We start from the raw sequence: 23,214 nt of genomic DNA, 5'->3' as shown, positions 1-23,214 counted from the left end.
GTACCCTGCCACACAGCCCCCAGTTTCTTTGCGGGGGGTGACAGGGAGTGAGAGCGGGGAGACAAGCTGAGAAGTGTCAAGGGAAGGGGAAAGGAGGGAAGATGCAGGAAGTTTCCTTCCCTGAAGTACTGCATCAGCAGCAAGGCAGCGCGTCCTGATGCACTCCTGCAAAGGCTCTGCAGCTTAGCACAGACTCGGACTGCAGCACAACTGCACCAGCCTAAAGGCAGTAAAAACCCACCACCTGCTTGGAATAACCAGCAGCAGACATCATGCAAAACCAGAGCTCCTGACAAGTCATTTTAGTGGTTTAAATTCTGGTTTGGGGTTTTTTTTGTTGTTGTTGTTGTTTTGATGGTTTGTTTTAAAAAAGCAGATTAAAAAAAAGACTTTACTGGTTCAGCCTTCCTCATGTTGGTCCCAAGGAGAATTAAAAAGGCAGAAAGGAAACGAACTGAATGAAGTTTAATTAGCAAGCACACACCAGAAGTTGGACTTTTTAATCTTTTATCAATTACAGAAGACAACCCTGCAAGGAGGAAGGACCAGAGCCTCTTTAAAATGCCTCCCTTCCTAAAAGAGCATGCAAAGAGCTTCCATTAAACCAGGCTAGGAAACCCTCCCTCCCTCCCTCAGAAGTTCTCTCTCCTTACCCTAAATCCACTCTGTAGAGCTCTGCTTTCTCAGGGATGAAGGTTGTCTAGAGCAGCAAAAGTTGCAGACTGCTTCTCCTGTGAGGGAGGCAGGACCTGGCATAAGTAGTGTCAGACGGGTCCTTGCACTGAAGTGATGCCGGGAGAGCCCAGAGCTGTTCAGACAAGCAAGGGAAAAAAAAAAAAAGGGGGGAGGGGGGGGGGAGGGGGAGTTAAAAAGTCTTAAATCCCTGACACTGCAAGAATCCTGATCCTATAGGATTGTGTCTAAAAAGCAGGCACTCACTCTCTGTACAGCCGTATTCCCTGACAAGGTGGAGACTGAGCCATTTGATTGCCTGCTGGGTTTTCTCACCTGGTGATGTTGCCTTTGCAAGAGGAAAAATGAAAAGCAAACCAGACATCTGCAGAAGCCTCTCAAACGTACCCTGCTCCCACCTGGGCTAGTCTAAATTTGGGGTGCAGGCTGGAACTTATTCAGAAGGCAGCAGTGGCTTCTTAGGCAAACAGATGCCAGAAAGATGCAGGGAGAGTGCTCTTTAACTTTGATCAGGGATAGGGGGTGACAAGAAGAACAGGGAAAAATCTGATTCTCCATGGTATTGCTAACACCATAGCAAGAATTCAGACAGAAGCTGCAAGTATAAATATTTAAACTTGAAAAAAAAAAAAAACAAACCAAAAGCCTCCCACCTTCCATGAACATTTAACAGGTCCAATTTTTTTTCCCTGCTACACAGAACAGTGTAAAGCCTGACCCAAAGACCTATCACTAACTTCAGCAAAGCTATGTTGTTTTAAACCAGCTCATGCCTAGGAAAGCTTTTGCCCTGCGTACATTTAATTCCTGGCTCTTATTGGTTTGACAGAATGCACAATTTATCCCTAACTATTCCATTGATTAAGCCATTTGAAGGCTACAGCTCACGAAGCTGCGCAGACCCCTGTATTTCATGGCGGATTCAGTCCCTGTTTTCATGGCAGAGAGATTCAGTGAGCACAGAGACAACGTACACCAGTCCATTTTCCTTCTGTTTCATGGACGTGAAAGCACTATGGAACAAAGGAACTAGTGTCCAGAAAAAGAGACTTCACTTTACATCCTAGAGTTACCAATTAATAATGATTTCTGGTTCTGTTATTCTAGTCTCCGGTGCTACATGAGACTAAGGAAGGAAAAATCAGTTTAAGCTCAAGGTTATTGAAGGATATTGCCAGGGGGACAACTGAACCAGGCAGCATTTAAAGTATGTGGGCAAAAGCTAGCTCTACAGCAAGCTGGCTCTGGAACCAACAGTTGCAGAGATGTAGTTTTGAAACATGTTAATTTTTCATCCACATACTTCAATGCACCATAACAAAACGCCAAGTGTACATCAGGGTCAATCTAAATTTATTACTGCCTTTTGGTACCACCCTTGAAAGCTATTAGATCAAGTTTTCAGATATGCTGATTATCTGCGTCCAAAAGACTCCTGGCACTGACTGGAAAGCCTTTTTCTTCCTTTTCACCTTCATTTTCCATTTGGAGATTAGTTTTTTGACTGGATCACTCACACCTACCTGCCTGTCAGCTGCAGAACCCAAACACACAGAGGATACATGTTCTTCACCATGTGAGATGTAGTGAATGCAGATTGAGATCTGCATCCAGCATGCCAGTCATTACCACCCGCTCATCAGAGGTCCAGCCTAGGATTCAGGGCACTGGCTCAGGTTTTACTTCTTTATACCTGTTGCATAAGATAGTGTACTCAGTTCTTGGGGCTTTAGAACACCCCAGAAGAGCACAGAGACGAAGCTGGGTATTCGGCTTTGTATTTATAGTTACTTGGGCCTTGCTAGCAGCATTATACTGCTGCAGCTACTGCCTGGCAGAGTTAGCATTAACAGGCAGGATACTCTCAGTGTAAGAAAGCCTACTATCTCTGCAGGCCTGCAGTGACACCTGGAAGTAGACTAAAACCAGCGGAAAGAAGAGACTCCCCTGAATGTCAAAATGTTACTGAAATTTTATATATCTTCGCCAAGACTTTGAAAGCATTGATTTACTGGTGTTTCACAATACTTCAAGGCCACTCACCCTACAAACCAGAACCACATAGTTAATCTGTAGCAGATAAGATGAGGAAAAAGTGCCACTTTAATGAAGCAAAGCTCCAATAAACAGCGTCAATGCAATAAGCCAAGGAATGCACCGAACAATATGTACCATCCCAAACTCTGCACCAATTTGCTGCTGCAACACAGTCCATTAATAGTAACATGGTTATGCATTTTGGTGCATTTCACTTCATCATAGGAGAACAAATATGTTATGATGAAGGATTTCGGTGTTAAACTTTATTAGTCTAATCCTAATGTGGCATTGAGATAAGGGCAGAGGGATATCTTTTCAACTTTGCTTTTCCATTCAGCTGTCAGATGCTCAGAGAAAACCTTTGACTTTCCTCAGCTGTATTCATGCAGTTCAGCTGTTCTGGAGTGCAGCAGTCCTGGGCTGATCAGCTTTCTGATATGAAGTTCAACACAACTCCACTGCAGTATTATTCCATCAGATACTGCCTAGGCCACTGTTTACATTAGAACATAAAGGTGGTTGGCAGATAGTGGGTTTGCTTTTAGTAGTTTCAAATACTTGTTGGGTAGAAGAAATAACCCTACTGCAATGATGAAACCTGTATCACTCAAATTATAGAATTAAATATAAAGGTGGACACTGGCATTCAGTGTCACACTGCACACTCGGAAGGATAAAAACCTAGGACTTCAGGTGTGAGAGTCAGAGCAAGAGCTAAGATATTCCTAGACTAGGAAGCCTCCATGTATTTAAAGGTTTCTTCTCGTAAGTGTGCTATTTATATACTATTAATTTTTTTAAGGTTTTTTTAATCTAGGACAAGGTCCAACACTAATTAGTCAGTAAACTGATGACCAGCACAACAATATCCCTTATTGAGCTTAGAAGTTCAGTGTGTCAGTCTTTATCAATCAATATTTTCCTAAGATACAGTAACTGTTAAACTCCAATTGAGTACGTTTCAGGGAACTTCAAGTAGCTCAATGATCACAGTACTCCCTACATGCCTGTCTTCTGTTCACCTTTTACATCACAAGCCAAGAAAAGTAATTTCTTACTTAGACAGCCCAAAAGAGTTTGGAGAAAGCCAGCATTGTTCAGTAGACAAAGTACTGCCACAGTATAGCTACGCGTTCAAAGGCTTGCGATTTCAATTCCTGAGCACTCCAGAAGCTGTCAGAGCCAGACAGACAGCAGCACAACTTACCTGCCTTGGGCTGCTTTCTGAAGTAAATAACCAATTACGATACAGACTCAAAACCACTGAAGCTCTGAATCAGTTTGGATCACACCGAGAACAGTTCATGTTAGAGAATGAACAAGGAAAGATGATTACTCTTAACACCAAGTGCAGAGAGGAGGCAATCACTGCATCTGTGAACTACCATTGCTTATCTCATGCAGACAGATTTGAGTCCATCTCCACATATTATCCCCACAACAATGGGAATCAGTAGTTGCTTTATGATTGGGGTTTTTTTTCCTCTCAGATAGGATAGGTACAACTTAGTTAATACACTGAGGTCCTCAGGAGCCACAAGTAATGTCTTCGGCTGCTGAAAGCTAAGCAAAGCCGCCTAGCTTCCTTCGTCCTCATGCACAAGAGGAAGAACACATTTCCCCACATCCACAATGAAGAAACAGCACGTTTAGCCTATAACTTCCATTTCCATCCTCATTTAGCTCCAGAACGAACAGGGGACTGAAGGCAGCTTATCCCAGTGCAGGAATTGCTGGGGAAGATGCCAGCACTTTATCTTTAATCTGCTGATCAAGCTGATGAGAGCATCACTTTGTTAGAACAAAAGGCAGAAAGTAGGCACAGCTTACTTGATTGATCCATGCTGTTTTGATTCAGGTAGAGCACTTGGTGAAGATTAGCTCTCCTCCTCCCCACCCCCAAACTCCTTTCCCCTGGTCACTGCTTTTACGGAGTATTTGTGTTGCAGCTGCATCCTGGTTGCAGAGGGATGGCAGACTGCATCACTCCTGCAGCAATGCTGCTGAAGGACTCATCTAGTCTTGGTGACAGAACTTGACAGTGGGGCATTAAATCACGATTTCGTCCCATGACTGGTTGGAGGTGGCAGCAGAGAGGTAATTGAATTACCTAGTAATGCCGTTCACTCAGGCGTCACAGCAAGTCAGCTGTGTTAAGGCCCTTTCCTGCCCCACTCACGTCGCACACCTGCGAGGCATTCACTGGACATGATTTCTACAGCTTAAAAGCTACCGTTTAAAAAGGAGAGTCAACAAACAATAGAAACAGAAGCTCTTAAGAGGCAGCATTACTCTAATACTCTCTCACCTTGGAGTGTCTCAGCTTTACTTTGATGCTAAGCTCTTTATGAGCCAAGCTGTCCAGACAGAACACCAGAGCAGTCGGGTCTTGGGAACATCACCTGCCATCCCTACCACAGGGCTCCTGTGTAGATCAGCTTTCCAGCTTCTAAACACAGTTTGTCTGGATGCACAGAGGTGGCCTTGTTTAATACAAAACAGGCACAAGTATTTAAACCCAAACTTCTTAAACTGGATTGGAGATTTCCTTCTATTGGGCCCATTCAAGGCTTTAAGTAAGCATGCTTAACCACAAACCAACTTCAAGCAGAACTGCAGCCCAGAACTTATTACATAGCTAAGTCATTGACTTGCCTCAATAGCCATAACAAAGCCCCTCTTTCTTACTGTCTCCCACACCAGTTTAAGAACTGCTGTTATGATTTTTACAGTCTGGTTTTCCAGAAGCCACAAGACAGTAATTTTATTTTCTACTAAGAATATCAGCTGCTGTACAGCTGCTCTTTATAGCTTCAAAGCAGAAGTTAACAGCCTTACTCAGAGTCATGTGAACTTGATAGTCCAGAACTTCAGAGCTTTCCTGGAAGCTTATCCCCCCAACACAGTGACTAACCAAGCTCCACCAGGCTCTGCAGCAGCATGACCAAGCAGGGCTCCCAGCTCATGAAACAACACACAAGAACTGAGGAATGATAAAGCATCCACAGAAATTACTCAGTCATTTATAGCCACATCTATAGATCATTGGCAGCAGATGCCTTTGCAGAGGCTCACAAATTTGGCAGATATCAGGCAAGTTTCCTCTAAGATTACTTCATCAAAAGCTTGCTATGCTGAAGCACACCTTACCTCTTCAAAGCAGTACAAACCCCATCCTGGCTCAGCTTCACCTCTCCACACCTCAAGATTAGTCTGTAAATGCAACAGCAAAGGGTAACAAACTCCTACTACAGCAAGCTCACTTTATATTGCTTTTACCACTCCTAACTAAAGAACCACTTGCTATGGAGCAGTTTTCAGTCACAATACCAAACCCCAGCCTTCACAGGCTGTAGTCTCTCAAGTGATAAGCTGTTCTTTTCAGCTTCACATTTCCTCCTCTGAAACACCCTCTTTAAACACCAGCTAGAACAGTTCTTTTTCTTACAGAGCTTTCGTTTGCTTGTAGAACATCTGGCTCCTTAATGCCTCTTTCCTTGCTAACTACCTTTTATTACTGTATTAGCATCACATGTCTCATCTGTCACACTGGACCTATTTCCCTTAAAGGACCATGCAACTGAGTAAGTCTGAAAAGGCACTGACAAAAGCACACTTGTTCTGACAAAAGCACATTCTGATAAAACCAAAAAAAAACCCAACCATCATCCTGATAAAATCTCACTTGCCCCAAATTATAAGATGTTAGAGCTCCTTAATGAAACAGCAGAGATATTTTTAACATGGTCAAAAAACCTATTTTATCTTCTGACCTTCAGCTCAGAAATAGCTGCACCATTTCTTTCAGACTTCCAAATAATGACTGCATAGAGCAAACCCCCCCTACAACTTCAGCCTCAATATTTAAAGTTTGGCATCCTATAATCAGCTGAAAACATGCTCTCTCAACAGAAGATATTAAACAACTGCCACAACTCCCAACTTCCAGCTCTATCTGTAATAATAACAGGCTCAAGTGACCAGGGCCTCAGCTGTTCATCTCATTCGATGCGCCAGAAATGTGCAGCAGGGAGATTTGCACTTTAATGATTTCTGCTAAAGTAGATGGCAACCCCCCTTCTTCTTCCAGAACAGAAAACAGACTGTGAAAGGGGACTCCCATTTACCTCTTCTCACAGTCTGCTATACACAAACAGATCCAGATTAGCGTCTGAGAGCTAAGCAAGCTTTGTCAGCAGGTCATTAATGGGTTAAATACATCGCTACGGGATATACCACTGACTTCCCAAAGTTTCTTGCTAAATGTACTGTGTAATAATATCACAAAGATTAGTACGGGGAGATCTCTGGAGCTGGATTATTTGTCCAGCTGGCTCTTTCAGGTGAGCTATTTACCACCTCACCAAGTTTAATTTGTTAAATTTCATCGCTTGAGTTATGCTTGTGATCTGCCCTCTGCTGCATCTCAGAAACAGGGCCACTGTTAGGGGCACCCAGGCTTCACCCAGTCCAAAGCTGCATTAGTAACGTGGTCGGAATCATAAAGCAATGCGTCATGTGAAGCAGGGTAGACCGCAGTCTCCCTCATCCCTGGTTTGGACCCGTGGCTTGCAGACAAACCTCAGTGTCACTGGCACCTTTGCAATATCATAAAGGGTCTTTCTGAGATCAGGCACACATGTTGATGGAAGAACCTCCAGGACAGAATGGTGAAGAAGGTTATGGCATCAAAAAATCATCCTGTGAATATGATTCAAAGTTATATCACAAATATAATGCTAGACTTGTCTTATATGTAATGTTATTGCTCTATTACCAGCCTGAGGGCAAAGTACCCCAATTCTGTTCTCAGTTCTACCAATGGGATTCAGTTTCCCCGTCCGTAAAGCAGTTGTGGTAAAGTTTATCTACTCGGGTAAAGTGATTTGAGACCTTTAAGTGAAAAAGACAATAGGAATGGTGTTTAGTCTTGCCGTATAATGTAAGGCCATTTATTATTGGATACAGTCATAGCTATTTAACTGCGTAAGTTTGCTTTACAACTCCTTGCTACTGCCACACAGATCACGGTTTGCAAGAACGCAGCATTTTCTGACGTCTAAGATGGCATCTGTGAAGTCTGGCTGGCCAGGGCTCTGAACAAAGGAGTTTTTGATATTCATATTAATTTTATGTGTTGCTTCATGGGGAGCTGGTGGAATCCATAATTGGAGCCCTGATGTAGCAGTGAGCCCAATGCTCGCAGAGACCCTGAGTCTGACTACAGCCTGCTTAGCTCTTGGAGCCAGCAACTGTAAAGATTTCCACATATTAATGTACTTAGTGGAGCCAACTAGGGAAATTATACCTATGGCATTGTTCACCCCAGTAAATTTAAAGACAACAGCTGAGCTCCAGTGAAAGTTTTACGTTATACCAGGACATTTTGTAAGAGCACTCTGCTGTGTGCATTCTTGGGCCGGTGGCGGGGCATTTGTAGAGTTTTGTTTCTCTTCTGTCTGCCTCCCATCACTCCACCTGCCTTCCCAAAACTTGATGTGCCTAAAACTACCGTTGAGATGGACGGAAATGCACTCCAGGAGGTTCACAAGGTATTTCCTTTGTTTGGAAAATAGAAGACTGGAGTTGTGGATGCACACGTGTAGTTAGAAGGTAGTATGCTGGAGTCAGAATGATTTCAGGACACAAAGCAACGCAAGGTCTGTAGGCAATACCTAAGAAACACACACCCCCTACACCCCCTCACACATGTATATATGTAAAAATTAGACCAGCCAATGCAGCTGCAGAAAATACAGACTTTTTCTCTCTGTTACTGGCCTCAGGAAAGGTTTTGGTCAAACGGTGCCTTACAAGCCTCGCCAGCCCAAACGCGCTACAAGAGAAAGCACCCCGCATCCATCCCTGCGGACACGCAGAATCTAACCCCCGCGTGTTGAAAGGGTGCAAGCCCCCGTGCCCAGGGCTCAGTCCCAGTGATGCTCACCGGGGGCTGGCCGAGGGGGGCTGCCTCCCCCACAGGGGAGGGCCTGCACCCCCAGATGCCCCTGAACCCTGCGATTTCCGCCCCTCCCGCCCGCCGCTCCCCGACGAAATCCGACGCCAACCGCAGACTCTCTGGGCGGTGGGAGGAGCGCCCCGGCGGGCGGGGCGCTGTGTCGGGCCCGCCCGCAGCCGCCGCCGCCGTCGCCGCCCCGCTGGCGGGCTCGGGGGGGGAGGGAGGTGAGTGGGGGGCGGCGGCGGGGACGGGGCGGGGGAGGGAAGATGGAGGCGGCTCTTTGCGCGGGTTCCCCCGCCGCGGCTGCGTGTGGCAGCCCAGAAGAGGCGGCCTTCTCGCGTGGGGGGCACTGCCGTGCGTTGTGCTGCCGTGCAGCATCGGGCAGCGGCCTCCCCGCTGCCCGGCGCGGGGGGATGGAGGGAAGCCCCCCGCTCCGTCCCCCGGCGGGGCAGCGCGGAGCAGCCCGGGGCGGGAGGCGGTTTCCGCGGGGCACGGAGCAGCGGCGAAGGGCAGAGGCGTTTGTGGGGAGCTGGGGGCATGGCCGCTGCACGGCCGGCCCCGGCCCCGCTTCCTCCCGGGCAGCGGGCGCCCCCCTGCCGCCCCGCTCCGAGGGGAGCCGCTTTCCCGCCGCCCCCGCCGTGCTCCTGCCTCTCGCCCGCTCTCACGCCTGGGGGTGCCGCTTACCTCCGTCCGTGGGCGTTCAGCGAGTCCTGTCTGCATCCCCGGTGCTCGGGAGAGCGGGAGGAAATCGCCGGTGGAGGAGCGTGGGGAAGGTGGATGGTGAGGCTGGGGTCTGTGGTGGTGCAGGCTGGCTGTGAGAGCAAGGTACCCCCCCTGCAGCGGTTTCATCGCTTGGGTTCGGGGTCTGTGTGGCTGAGAGGGTGCCTACGCACCGTAGTCGTTTTTCTTCCCTGTAACCCTGTCCTCCTACTTTTGCAGGGCTTTGGGAACGGAGCTCCTGTCACGGTGCTGGGGCCAGAGATTGCTTTGGTTTTGGAGCGAGACTGTGTGTCGGTGCGGCGTTGGATGGTTAACAAGACAGGCCAAACACTAACTCATGCATCCCTCTGCTTGCTTTTAATGTGAGTCTCCACATTAAGCCTCTGACCTTTCCAGGAGCTGATGGTGAGGTCATTCCTGCTCTAATGTTTGCATATGCAGAAGACCGATAGGTTTTTCCTGATTCTCAAAGAATGTCGGTAACTCTTTCCTTCACGTGTTACGTGTGCGGGGCCTTGTAGGAGCTCCAGGCCACACTGCATTTGGCCATGCGTCTGTTAATTGTTTTTCAGTGGGGGTGCAGCAGTAAAAAATACAGCAGGGGACTTGCAAGACCTGAAATGAGCTCTGTCAAAATGGAACTCCAGTGACCGTGCAAGGGAATGCACAGTCTTACACTTTATATGGATTGGGCCCAGGAGTCTTTTCCCAAAGCCTGGCTGTGTAACTTTGTTCTGGCTGGCTGGGGGATTTTTGAGTATTAATGTGAACAGTGTTAATTATCTGATACGAAAGCCGTAAACAAACATACCTGGGTTTATGGTGCTTGTTCTGGGCGGTGTAGCACACTATTTTGCAATTGGGAGTGTTGTGAAACTGGTTTTCAGTTGGCTTGGAAATACATATGACTGTGTAGCTGAACCTGCCAGGAAACTACTTGGCTAATTCACCCATTTCCTTTGGTACGTGGAAAAGAACGACTCCCCCCAGCCTCTTCCCATTTCATAGTAGGTACCCGCTCTTCAGCTGGGGTCTCTGTGCAGCATTGCAGTAGCTGCAGCCTGTCAAGGTGCAATGGGCAGTATGTCCAACTTCTCTAGGTTCCCGGAACAAAGGTTGCTCAGGCAAATGTAAATATTACTTTATTACACTGAGAAACTTTGTCATCTGCATTATAACCCCATAGAGGGGGAGGGAAAACCAAACATCTGCTTAAAATTGTAATTATTTATACTAATTATTTATATATAAGCAAAATCTTAGGAGCCACGCTTCTGCCCCTCTGCAATTGCCGGCACTGTTTGCTGGATCCCTTAAGTAGGTACGTGGGAACTTAAACAGCCCAGCAAGGAAGGAGGCAGTCACAACGGAAGGCTGGGGAGAGATGACACCAGTTAGATTTACAGACTGCAATACACCTTGTTGAAGGTCTCCAGAGAAGAGCGAGGGATACCGGACCATCTCTTGAGGGAACGATGTGCCCCGTGGGGAGCATTGAGGCTGTCTCCTTGCACAACGGCAGAGCAGAGTGGGCTGCAGTTGTGGTGGGCTGACTGAGGCTGAGCTGCTGTGGGATTGCCGTGCAGGAAAAGCCAAGGAGTCTCTATGCAAACTGACCTTCGAGAGGGAAGCCCAGGTGCCCAGAAGGCGCAGCAGCATCGCACAGGTGCCGTCCTGCTGTCCCAGGGGCCTCACTAAAACTGCCTCCTCCTCACTGCATCAGGGTTGTAGTCTTGGGAAGCCCTTTCTTCTGAGAGTTGGGGTGGGGGACGGCTCCCGGGGAAGCTCACTAGGGTCTCAGTTGGAGACCCTTCAGCATCGATCTGAGCTCACGTGCAAAGCAGAGTAGTTAGTCAGGAAGACGCTCTGGGAGCAGGAGTCACTGCGCCTGCCTGCATTTTGCCTGCTCACAAATGGCAGCCAAAAGGTTTAGCACAGGCAGCGTGTATGGGCTGAGAGCGGGGATGTGCTGGGACGTTGCTAGCACAGGCATGTTCATTTTTTCTCTGCTGTAATTGGTTGTTTCCTCCCATTTACCAGAAAGGGAACAACCTGCCTTATCTTTCGTGCTTACCTGACCATTGATCAGAGAGTCTGCCGCATGCTCAGTCACAGAAGAGATCTGCGCACTGGAGGGGCTGTGAGGACAACAAGTTTCAAGCTACTTTTGCCACTGCAGTCTCTGTAAAGCTCCTGTATTACTCAGGTGAGTCTGCTGGGGAGAGAAACATGAGATTGATGAAGATCAGATCAAGCTGCAGATGGGGAGAGGTATTCAGAAGCTGCTTGTTTTGATTTAAGTTATCCTCATCCTTTAGCTGACTTAGGTCCTGTGTTGATTTAGTGAAGGAATAGTGACTTTGCTGGGAGCTTTCCAGGGGGAGAACAAGTCAAGAGCTAGGACATCATCTGTGTTTCATCGCTTTGCCATTCCAGCGGAGCAAGGACCAGGCCTTTTGCTCCACACAAGGAAAAGCAGGCCAGAGTAAGTCTGGGCAGGTACAAGCGAACAGCTTTTGGTCTTCGGGCATGTGTACAGCTGTACTGGAGCAATGGAGCCAGTGATGTGTTTTCTAGCTGAATGTACGAATCTGATGAGACACTTTTCTGTCTTGTCTCTGCCCACAGAAGGTGAAGATGATCATGTTCACATTTGTTCTCATACCCAAGATCCATTTCTCAGCTGTGTGGTTACGAAACTTCCATTTTACAATGGTGTAATGCCAGTGCAAAGCCTAGTGAGACTGCAACTACACCAGTTTAAAAAAAGCCATGTACTTTTTCCTCTTACTGTCAGGAGCTATCTGGTTTTCCTACACAGGTAGGAAATATTAAGTGAAATGTAATTTAAAAATGTTAAGTTAAAAATTTACTTAAAATTTTGAGTAAAATTTAATCTTAAAATTAAAAGGTATAAATTTATTGACCAGAACCAAAAATTTTTAAAGTAGTTAATTATCTTGTGTGCTGTGAAGACTGTGCTCCAACTAAACACAACTTCAGAAAATGAAATTAAGAGAACGAGATAGCCAGTGTAAGAGCTTCTGAAATAGTACTCGATGGAATGAGAACAGCACAATGGTTTATTCGCTTGTTCCAGGTTATCTCTCTTGAGATGTAAAGTCATTACTGTGCTTCTAGGTATAAGAACTAAACCTGTCATTTCTCTTAAAAACAACTTTATTTTGGATTAGAGAAGCAAGAATAAATAAGAATGAGCAAAGGGGCTTTTTGGCCAGGGGGACCAGCTGTTAGTGGCTGCCGTGGTTTGAATGGGTAGTGAGTGGAGAAGGCCAGAACAGGTGCTGACAGGCACTCTTCAGCGATGGAAAGTTGCAGCAGGCAGAACACAAACCCCACGTTGTCTCCTGGCTGCCTACACAGCCATCATGAGGCAGCATCTAGACTGGCTCATGTCTAGACTTGATGTTAAGGACTAAACTTCTTCTTCCTGTGTTATTTTATCAGACCATTTGTCTCCCAATAGCTCTCAGCTCCGTTCATGAGAGCGGTGGTGCACATGAGTCACTGAAGTCCAGTGTATTAAAGAAGAGCCTGTGTACTGGAACTGCCAGTGGTCATGCTTGTCTCTGAGCTGCTGTGACAATATTGACATGAAGCAATGCCAAGACAGCACAGTACCACTTGAGCAAAGTCCCCAACAGGAGGTTGTTGAAAACAGTACTTAATTTGCAGGCACACGTGTCTTTGTAGCCAGCTCTGAAATTTGTATTAAAATGGATTTCAGTTTCACAGTCCAAGGCCTTGACGCTCCCTCACTAACTCCGCTGTGGGAAGAACGCTTATGCTACCAAAAGACCTTATGCACATGCTGTCTTCTGCTTCTTGGTTTACATAAGGAGGCTGCAGTCTTTTCAAGAGCCCCAGATACGACCATGATTCAAATCATGGAGGGAAGGAGAGACTGTTGGGTGGAGGATCCAGGCAGAAGTCCCTGGCTCTTCAGCCGTGGGAAAGCAGGTACCTTGCGTTGTGTTTTGCAGTGTTATAACGCGGATTTTCTTTTTTAATCCTGTTCTCTAGTGTTCCTGGGTCTACCTCTTCTCTCCCAAGATGCTGAGAAGAGTCCTGTGTACAGTGTTGTTCATGGGAGCCTTGCCATCACTGGCTGAAATGTCCCAGGGCCACATCTCGGTGGTCTTGCTGGGAGCCACAGGTGATTTGGCCAAGAAGTATTTGTGGCAGGGTCTATTCCAACTGTACATGGACCAAGTGAGCAGTGGCCACAGCTTCACTTTCCATGGGGCTGCGCTGACAGCTCTGGAGCCGGGGCAGAGGCTGATGTTTGATGTGCTGAAGAACCTGGCCTGTCCCCCGGATGAATCTCCCGACAGGTGTGCTGTGCTTAAGGACCAATTCCTGAAGCTGAGCCAGTACCACCAGCTGAAGACTGCCGAAAACTACACTGCCCTGAACAGAGAGATTGAGACGCTGCTTCGCCAGGAGGGGCTGAAGGAGGCTGGAAGGATCTTTTACTTCTCAGTACCACCGTTTGCCTACACAGACATTGCCCGCCACATCAACAGCAGCTGTAGACCCCCTCCAGGAGCCTGGTTACGTGTGGTGCTAGAGAAACCTTTTGGCCATGACCTGGAGTCAGCCCAGCAGCTGGCTGCAGAGCTGACAAGCTTCTTCAGGGAAGAGGAGATGTACCGGGTGGACCATTACCTCGGCAAACAGGTGAGCAGCTTGCAACGTGCAGCCCTTTGCCAGGTTGAGGGACTTAGTAGCTGGGGGAGTGCTGGATGTCAGCTCTGCAGTTAATGAGTGTTGTTCCCCTCTCAAACTCAGGCAGAGCCACTGAGTGTGCTCCCAAGCCTCCATTTGCTTATGGAGGCCCGTACTGTTATTCTTGTCCTGTGCTGTGCTGCTGTCCGTCCTACAGAGCAGAGGAAAGGTGCAAACCAAAGCAGGGCTTTCTCCCGTTAGTGATGAGGGTCCCCTCTCCAGAGGGAAGCCAGAGTGTAGGGGTGAACTCTGTGTGTGTGTGCATGAAGGGGAATTGCAGAATTCATCTGGTCTTCTCACCAAGGTCAGGGCTTTGATTTCGCTGAATAAGCAACGCCCTTTCCCGCTCACAGTTCTCCCGTCTCATTACAGAGGCCTCTTTGCTTAGCCGTGGCTTCTAGAAGCGGTTTTTAATTTGATATGATATGGAGCTGATGGGATGTTAGTTTTGTAGGATGCTTAGGAGAAGGCTTCTTCCTGCCCTGTGCTCCACTTAAGGCATGGAGGACTGGCTGCTGCAGGGATGGCTCAGGATGTGGAGCTGCATTGTCCCAGAGGGAAGGTGTTCAAGGACATGGCATCCTTGTTTCCTTGTTTTAGAGGAGTGTGATGCCACGTTTTGAAAGTAGCTATGTTCCAGCCATGGCACTGTGGCCAGATTTAGCTCAGAAGGTTGCATGTCCAGCTGCAAGGAGAGCATCTCTACTAAGAAGGGGGATTTCTTTTTTTTTTTTTTTTCCTCCCAAAAGAGCAGATGGCTTCAGTGGTGTAAGCATCTGACCTGATGTATTTCAGCAGTTTGGAACTATATGTTAGTCCCAGGATGGTCTGACTCAGCCCTTTGTCCTTTGACAGATACAAACTGAGTGCCTTGCAGTTTGTAGTTTAGCCTTTTTGAAACTCAAAAATGAAACTCAAAAGTGAAACCTCAAAATTCCTCAGAAAGACCTTTAATGTCTGCTCTGTATGATCATTGGAGACCCCATTGTGCATCGCTGCAGGCTCTCTTGCTGATTTTCTCTTCTCTGACCCACTCTGTTCTCTGATGTGTGGCATGTCTGCTGGCACTCCAGAGCTGGCCACATCCCAGTGCTGGATGGGACAGTGAGGCAGAGATACTGCGGAAAGCTGGTGAGTTTTTGTTGGGTGTTTGATTTTTCCCTTCACAGGCTGTAGCCCATATCCTGCCTTTTCGAGATCAGAACCGGCAGTTTCTGGATCCAATTTGGAACCGGCACCATGTGGAAAGAGTGGAGATTGTCTTGAAAGAGACTGTGGATGCTAAAGGTTGGTGAGGCGACTGCAGAGCTGGGGTGAATGAGTGAGAAAGAGAACTGGCAGGTTCATTAATTGTGTGAAAGTGGCCCTTGAGGTAGTGCTGGTGCAGAAAGAAAGAGCAGATGAATGCGATGTTGCTCCCTGGAAACAGAGAGGGACTGTCTTGCACTTCCTGTGGTAGGGACTGACTCACTTCCAGGTAGCGTTGCTGCTTCCAAGAAAAGGTTCCTGCTCCCAGTTCAGGTGGGAGCAGGGGCAGAATCCCTCACCTTTTTCTGCTGCAGAACTTCGGGGGCATTGCACTTAGCTTTCTGTCCTAAATCTTGGTAAAAGGTAGTGGATTTGGAATTGATGCAATCTAAGACCACTTCAGTTCAGTGATGCAATAATCTGGTTTTTAGAGGGGTTTATTTGCACTTGTAACAACAACCCTTTTGTATTCCTGTCCTGTTAGCCACCAGGCTCATACTGAATATACGTTTGCGCTATTCTTTGGAAAATGCTTTTGCATCTTTTGCCTGGATGTTACTCATAGTGGCTAGTCGGTGTCGGTCCAGGTACCTAGGTCAGTCTGTGTTTGTCTGCCTGTGTCTTTCCTTTCCTCTCTGTAGGAAGAAAGAACATTGCAGAGAAAATCCAAGCCCGGCGTTGCTAGCATGGGTCTCCTGCTGAAGGGCACGGCTGCAATCCCTCGCTGCAATGCTGCAGCATCCGCTCTGCAGTGCTCAGCATAAAGCACTCTGGGCTGGACTGCCACCCGCAGCACTTCTTGGGATGTCAGGCGCCCTCAGTTCTGCAACATCAGGATTGCTTCTGCACTTGCTTTACCTCCTCTTCTGTCTTCCTCCTCCCTCCCTCCCTTCCTTCCTCGGCCACCACAAACTCAATTAATGCAATTTTATCAAACTCAGAGTAATCTTGGTTTGGCAGCCCAGACCTCACCGGGCCTGTTTGTGGGAGAGGGATGCACTGCAGAGAGATTTAGGCAGAACAGTGTTGGTTGTGCGTAGTCCCAGCTATACCCTGTACCCTCCCCACTCTGAACAACCTTGTAATTTTTCATTTGATGTCTTTTTTTTTTTTTTTTCCCCCCTCCCCTGTGTGGCTTCAGCTGGCAGCCTGGCTCCCAGCAAGTCTGCAGCATTGATTACGTTAACGAATGTGCCTTTGGATTAGAGCAAGGGAGATAAATGTATCGATCAATAGGGGAAGCCTATGGCCGTGATGTAGTCTGCAGTGTGCAGCCTGCTGCTGCTGGGCTACAGAAAGGCGTCGGTTTGAGTCACTTTATAAGTGCATTGTCCTTCTCCCCCCGTTTCGACCTGCCTGAGAAGTCAGGCAGGGAATGAGAAGCAGGGCTTTGTACATGAAATTTTGTCTCTCAAGGGCATGGCTCAGCCAGAGCCTTCTGAGGACATGAAAACAAGGGGAAAAGAGGCTGTGAAGAGCAGTGCTCATTGCTAGGGCCCAGCTTCAGCTGTTCTGTGGACCTGGTGTGTAGCTAGAGAGCTGCTGCCATCCCTGCTCTGACCCTGCTTTCCAGCTGACCTGTCACAGCTTTTGTGCAGGACTGTACTTTGTGTGGAGTCCCAGGCTCCGGTGCTGTGACCTGTGGGACAGGAGTGTCAGGGCAAGGGTTATGCAGGGGCCCTGTGTTGTGCTGTATGTGGGACGTTTGAGCTGGATATTGCTGCCGGTCAGTGACCACAGGTTCTGAAAGCACAAGCAAGTCCAAGAAATCAAAGCTGCCTTCTGCTCAGTGCACTCGGGGAGTATCAGGCAAAAGCTTTACTCCTGCTGGGTTTAGGCTCTGTAAGCACCCAAAAGGAGGATTATGTCTGTTTCTGTGGAGGACAAACAGTGCTGTGGGAACTCTTTATCTTTATTTTAGTAGCAGAGATGTTTTGGAAGCCCCTTTGGAGGGAGTGGAAAGGCTTAGAATCATAGAATTGTAGAACGGTTTGGGTTGAAAAGCACCTTTGAAGATCATCTAGGCCACCCCCCCTGCTGTAAGTAGGGACATCTGTCACTAGATCAGGTTGCTCAAAGCTGTGTCCAGCCAGACCTGGAACACATCCAGCGATGGGACATCCACAACTTCTATGAACCTGATAGCTTCAAGTTAATTGTTGGGCCAGGAGAAGAGGAGCTTGGTGCAAACCAGTTCGGACTTGTGGTCTTTGCTCTCCTTGGCACACCTGTTCTACATGCAGAGGGCAAGGCTGCAAAAAACCCACATTGGTCTACCAGCATCTTCTCTCCTCCTTGTCCTCAGGCCGCACCAGCTTCTACGAGCAGTACGGAGTCATCCGGGACGTGCTGCAGAACCACCTGACGGAAGCCCTGATGTTCCTGACCATGGAGCTCCCAGACAACGTGAGCAGGGCTGAAGAGGTTTTGCAGTGTAAGCTGCAGGCCTTCCAGTTCTTGCGGGGCCTGGAGAAAAAGAGCGCCGTGTTGGGTCAGTATCAGGCATATGCCAGCCAAGTGAAGGAGGAACTGCAGAAGGCACAAGACTACATCAGCACAACACCAACCTTTGCAGGTGAGTTTGGTCTGGGCCCTGGAGAGGGCAATAGTCTAGAGCTGAGGAAAGCAGGAGATGTGAGTCCTTGCAGGCTGATACCAGCTCCATGACTCTGGACCTCACTGCTGACACAGGGATGTCTCCAGGCATCCACCAGCATGGTAACTGGGAGCTGTAACAAGATAATACTGTGATCATGTTAGTTAACTAATGATCCAGTGAATGGGAAGCATTGCATAAGAGCTAAGTCCCATTATTCTTGATGAGACCTCTGTGTTATTTTTAGAAGTGGCCTGCAAACTCCTTTGTCTTTCATAAAGTTGAGCTGCTCTCTGTATCTGAGTAAAGCATTGGCAGTTCCCTGTGACTAGTAGACCGTAAGGCCATCTCTGGCCATGCTGTGTCTTCTGAACATTAAAGACTTTGTCTGAATGACATTCGTGCTCAGAAACTGGTTTCCTGCAAGATGAAAGGAGGCTAATCAAGTAGGATACCTGGGAGGAAGCCCAGCAGGATAGCTGGAGAGCAGTTAGTCCAGTGATGTCATGAAAGAGCTGAATGTGGATCAAGAGGCACAGTGGCTGCCAAGATATCCGGGAGCTAAGGAAGGAGAATGATGGGTAGGTGATAGAGATTCCGTCAAATCTGCTTGCTGTTCAGGTTTAAGTTGGTAGCCGAGATCACTGTCATTTCAGGTGTGCTGATTCACAGTGACAACCTGCGTTGGGAAGGGGTCCCTTTCGTCCTCACTTCTGGGAAAGCTCTGGATGAACGGGTGGGTTATGTCCGTATTCTCTTCAAGAACCGGGCCTACTGCACTCAGAGTGAGACTCTGAGGGATGCGGGGCACAGCCAATGTAAAGCCAAGCAGATCATCTTCTACATTGGACACGGCGCACTCAACACCCCTGCGGTGCTTGTGAGCAGGAACCTTTTCAGGCCTGTCATGCCAGAAAGCAGTTGGAGAGAAGCAGTGGGTCAGTCAGACCTGCACATTTTTGGACAACCGTTGTCTGATTACTATGTGTACAGCCCTGTAAAAGAGAGAGACGCGTATTCTGTCCTCATCTCCAACATCTACCATGGCAGGAAGGACTTCTTCATTACCACTGAAAACCTGTTGGCCTCCTGGGGGTTCTGGACACCACTACTGGATAGCATTTCCCGCCAGCCCCTGCGCATCTACCCTGGGGGTGTGGAGAACCAGCACCTCTTAGACTTTGAAATGGTGAGTGGGGAAGTGGCGTTTACACTGGCAGAGCCAGTGGAACTGCTGAACCCCAACAGGCTGATGCCAAACGATTACAGGATAATCCAGTCCAAATTTCGGCAAAGTCCCCTGGTCTCAGCGTGGTCTGAGGACCTGATTTCCCAGCTGGCTTCTGACATCGAGGAGACAGCAAGCAGGACTGTGGTGCACTCTGGGCAGTTCCATCTGGCCCTCTCAGGTGGCTCAAGCCCGGTGGTCCTATTCCAGCGGCTGGCAAGACACCATTATGCCTTCCCATGGAAGCACACCCACATCTGGCTGGTAGATGAACGCTGTGTCCCTCTCTCTGACACGGAGTCCAACTTTTTCAGCTTGCACAACCACCTCCTCCAGAGCGTCCGGGTGCCCTACTTCAACATCCACCCCATGCCTGTGCACCTGAACCAACGGCTCTGCGTGGAAGAGGACAGAGGCACGGAGCTGTACGCCAAGGACATCATGGCCCTGGTGGCCAATGCTAGCTTTGACCTGGTGCTGCTGGGGGTAGGCACTGATGGGCACACTGCCTCGCTCTTCCCCCGCTCTGAAAATGGCTTGGAAGGGGCTGAGACTGTGGTGCTGACTGAAAGCCCTGTCAAACCTCACCAAAGGATGAGCCTTAGCCTGTCCCTCATCAACAAGGCCAGGCAGGTGTTTGTCCTGGTTTTAGGGAAGGGTAAGCACGACATCACCACCCTGCTCAGCAGAGTGGGCCATGAGCCAAGGAAATGGCCTATCTCGGGTGTCAGCCCCAGCTCTGGCCAGCTGGTGTGGTATGTGGATTATGAAGCTCTGCTTGGGTGATGCCTTCACAGCGTCCCTCCTCCCTTGTCTGCGTGGCCCTTACAGCCTGGATTTTCCTACACAATGTCCATGTTTTTCTGTTGCCAGCAGTAGCTTCATCTCTGACAGGCTCCTCTAACCTTCTGGGAAATCCATGGCCTGCAGTGCTGCTGACATTTGAGCCCAGAAAGGAGCTCGGCTCAGTGTTCAGAGCTAAGTAAGAGCCAAGATCCCAGTGCAGCATTTCTGGCTCTGCTATCGATTCTGACTGTGACTTTGGACAAATTACCTCACCTTGAAGTGCCTCAGTTTTCCCTGTCAGGCCTTTGTGGTTATTTGCATTTAACTACCTCGCAGGCATTACAGGAGACTTGTTAAATTAAGTCCCGGCCAAGTTTTTATTTTTATTTTTTTAATTCTCAGGCTAGAAGACAGCAATAACATCCTTATCCTCTGCTCTGCTCAGTCTGGCTGGGACAAAGTCGTCATATCAGTAAAATGATGGTTCTGTGAACATGGGTCTGTACTTTTGTATGTGTAGCCTTTCTTGGTATCAGCCAGCCACTGGCTCTTCTGGAAACACAGACACCTATTTACTTCTGTGGTATGTGGCCCCTAAATGCTAACACTGATTTGTGAGCTCACTGCAGTCCTGAGTCTTTGCAAATTGCCCAGCAGCAGAGGCTGAGTTTATAAGCAGTAATTTGCTGCTTTCATTAAGTGGATAGCTGATACCATGGGAGATGGAGAAGGAAGACGCATTGCTTTTTAGGCTGTTGGAATAATGGGGACAGGGTGAGGAATATGGCAGTTCACAGAGCTGTTATTTGCCTGCAGTGCAATAATTATTGCAGAAAAAGCTTGGTGTTCAGAGGAGTTGTTTGGATTTAGCTAGCAAAGAAATGTTTTCTTTAACTGTCTTTGTCTCATTCTCTGAAATGAACTCTTCTCTGTCCTCAGAATTGAAGCTTGCGGTGTCATGCAGTGGCTCATAGAATTTCTATGGGAGGCACCTTTATTAACTATCAGTGGATCTGTCATTACAGCACACGTTAAGGTAGTGACAGTGCTTGCGGTGGTGGGGTTTGAACTCGAGGACAGTAGCTTACAAGGGGAGGGACTTTTCTCTGCACATGTCTCTCGGGCACATGGAAGTAGCAAATTGCATCGCTGTGTTGACAGGACCACGTTAGGTGGTTATAGCAATGTATAGTGCCATTGCTCACAGGAAGGGTTGGAGACATCTAGTCCTACCTAGAGACACCACTCCCCCTTTCTAATTCTCACCTTCCCAAAATGCTGCCATGTACAGTGGGTGTCTCTCTGCTTTCATGATATCCCCAAATGCTCCGTGATCTCTAATGAGTAATTTACCACAGCACACCAGAGTGCATCTTTTGGTAAGGAAATCAAGACAGCGCAGGATGGGAGATTCTGGGCTGATGGTCCATGTGGAAGCTAGAGAGAAACCCACTCACCTGGGGTGGCACCAGGATGGGACAGACCCCCTGCGGGAAGTTGGACTATGGATGTGGTACTGGCTGCCAGCAGGGAGGATTCTGCGTAGGAGCGGAGGCCACTTTCAAGGGGATTTCTCTGTTCTTCTTGTGAATGCTGGCCCTGTTTTTGCAGAGAAGTAGCTGTGTGTGGGTGACCTGGTGGAGATGGCAGGGTCTGAGGTGACCCAGGGACTGAGGGTTCGGTTGGGCGCCCAGTGCTGACAGGAGATGGCGCCCCGACCCTGAGAAGCAGCAGTAAATTGTGTGTATTCTTTCTGCAGGGCTGGTCTGAGGCTGTGCCGGGCTTGGCCACCCTTCACAGCCCTGGAGCCTCACAAGGGAAAAATGGGATCCTCAGGAGCTGGACCTGGGAGTCCAGTGACCCCTTAGGGACCTGAAAGCCTGCAGTATAGGGAAGGAGGGAGGCCTTGCTTTAGAAAGCTGAGCGATAGGAGTTTGCTTCAAATCCTTGCACAGGGATCTGCTCAATCCTAGTGACGAAGATGCAAATCCAGGTACAAATAGGTGCTATGGTCCCGTAGGACATGAGGCAAGGTGGGCAGGTCTCTACAGCCTGTGCTCCCAGGTTCCTAAGTTGTTGCCTTTCAGCATAATGCTTATCTTAATGCAGAAATCAGAATTGTTGTCCTCTGCTAATTGCACAGAGGAAAGTGCCCTGAGCAAGCTCTAGAGAGCCTTTTACTCGTCAGCAGTCCCTAGGCAAACAGAGCCAGGGAGAACATAACCTGGCAGAAGCTATATGCAGAAGGAAAAGGCCAAATTCTCAGGGACTGGCTGTGATTTCTGGCAGACACCCTCCCCCACCTCGCAGATGGTCCAGAAAAGCTGCATTTTACACACTGTATTTGACTGAGCTGAGTTGCACTGATGCGCATCACTTTGCTTTTGCAGGGGTAAGGAGGGGAGTTGTGGTGTAGCTTTCTCAAAAGCTCAAACGAAGAAGAGATGTAAGTGCCTTAACTGGCCTGGTTTGACAGCCAGGATGGCTGGTTATCAGTCTTACATGGATGTTCATGAATTAAGTTTGCTCCTGCCTGTTTTATGGTTACAGGCAAGTTTAACTACTAGCACAAACACCAAAGGGTGAAAAAAAAATCACAGGGGAAGAGAGTAGCATAGAAAAGCAGGAGGAAGGTGAGGACTGCAGGTTCCTTCTGCAGGACTTGCTTGTCAAGGGATATGCTGACAGTGGAGTCTGGAATAAGAGCATACTCGTAGGAGTTAACCGGAATAACTCTTCTGGAATAACTCTCCTCATAGATGAGTGCTAGCAAACACTGGCTCTAAAATGTATCACAGTGGCTGAAACAGCTGTGCAGAGGAAGATGTTTTAGGTCTGGTATGTCCATAAATTCAAACATAATTTTTCGTTTTTAAATAAAAATAGACACGTTAACTTCATTCCTCTTCTTTTGTATTTGGTGTGAGGGAACAAGTTTTAATGAAAAATTGACCTATGTGAGAATAAGTATATTGTTAGAAATGACAGAATTTATTACTACTTTACAGATGACAGTGGCATTGGTGTTTTCTTATTTCTGCACACTTTCTTGTTAATATTTGTCTGGTACCTTTTGAGATAAACACTGTTTTTAGAGGGGCTTATTTGCACTTTTAAATAAGCGTGTGTTTCTTTTCCCAGAGAGCAGCTGTTCTTTTCAGCTGAAAATAGGGTTAATTTGCCAAGTCTCTAATG

At 47.9% G+C, this 23,214-nt stretch overlaps 1 protein-coding gene across 1 annotated transcript; it reads left to right on the top strand.

The window, feature by feature from the left end:
• Positions 1-13,486: 13,486 nt before the first annotated feature.
• On the top strand, positions 13,487-20,019 carry H6PD (hexose-6-phosphate dehydrogenase/glucose 1-dehydrogenase). Its single transcript, XM_009955951.2, has 4 exons — positions 13,487-14,113; positions 15,331-15,448; positions 17,715-17,984; positions 18,662-20,019. The coding sequence occupies exons 1-4, from the start codon at positions 13,487-13,489 to the stop codon at positions 20,017-20,019; spliced, it is 2,373 nt and encodes a 790-aa protein (XP_009954253.2).
• The last annotated feature ends 3,195 nt before the right edge of the window (positions 20,020-23,214 follow it).

The sequence above is a fragment of the Leptosomus discolor genome, chromosome 20, assembly GCF_034619465.1.
Source record: "Leptosomus discolor isolate bLepDis1 chromosome 20, bLepDis1.hap2, whole genome shotgun sequence".
NCBI lineage: Eukaryota > Metazoa > Chordata > Aves > Leptosomiformes > Leptosomidae > Leptosomus > Leptosomus discolor.
This window is presented reverse-complemented; position numbering and strand designations above follow the sequence as displayed.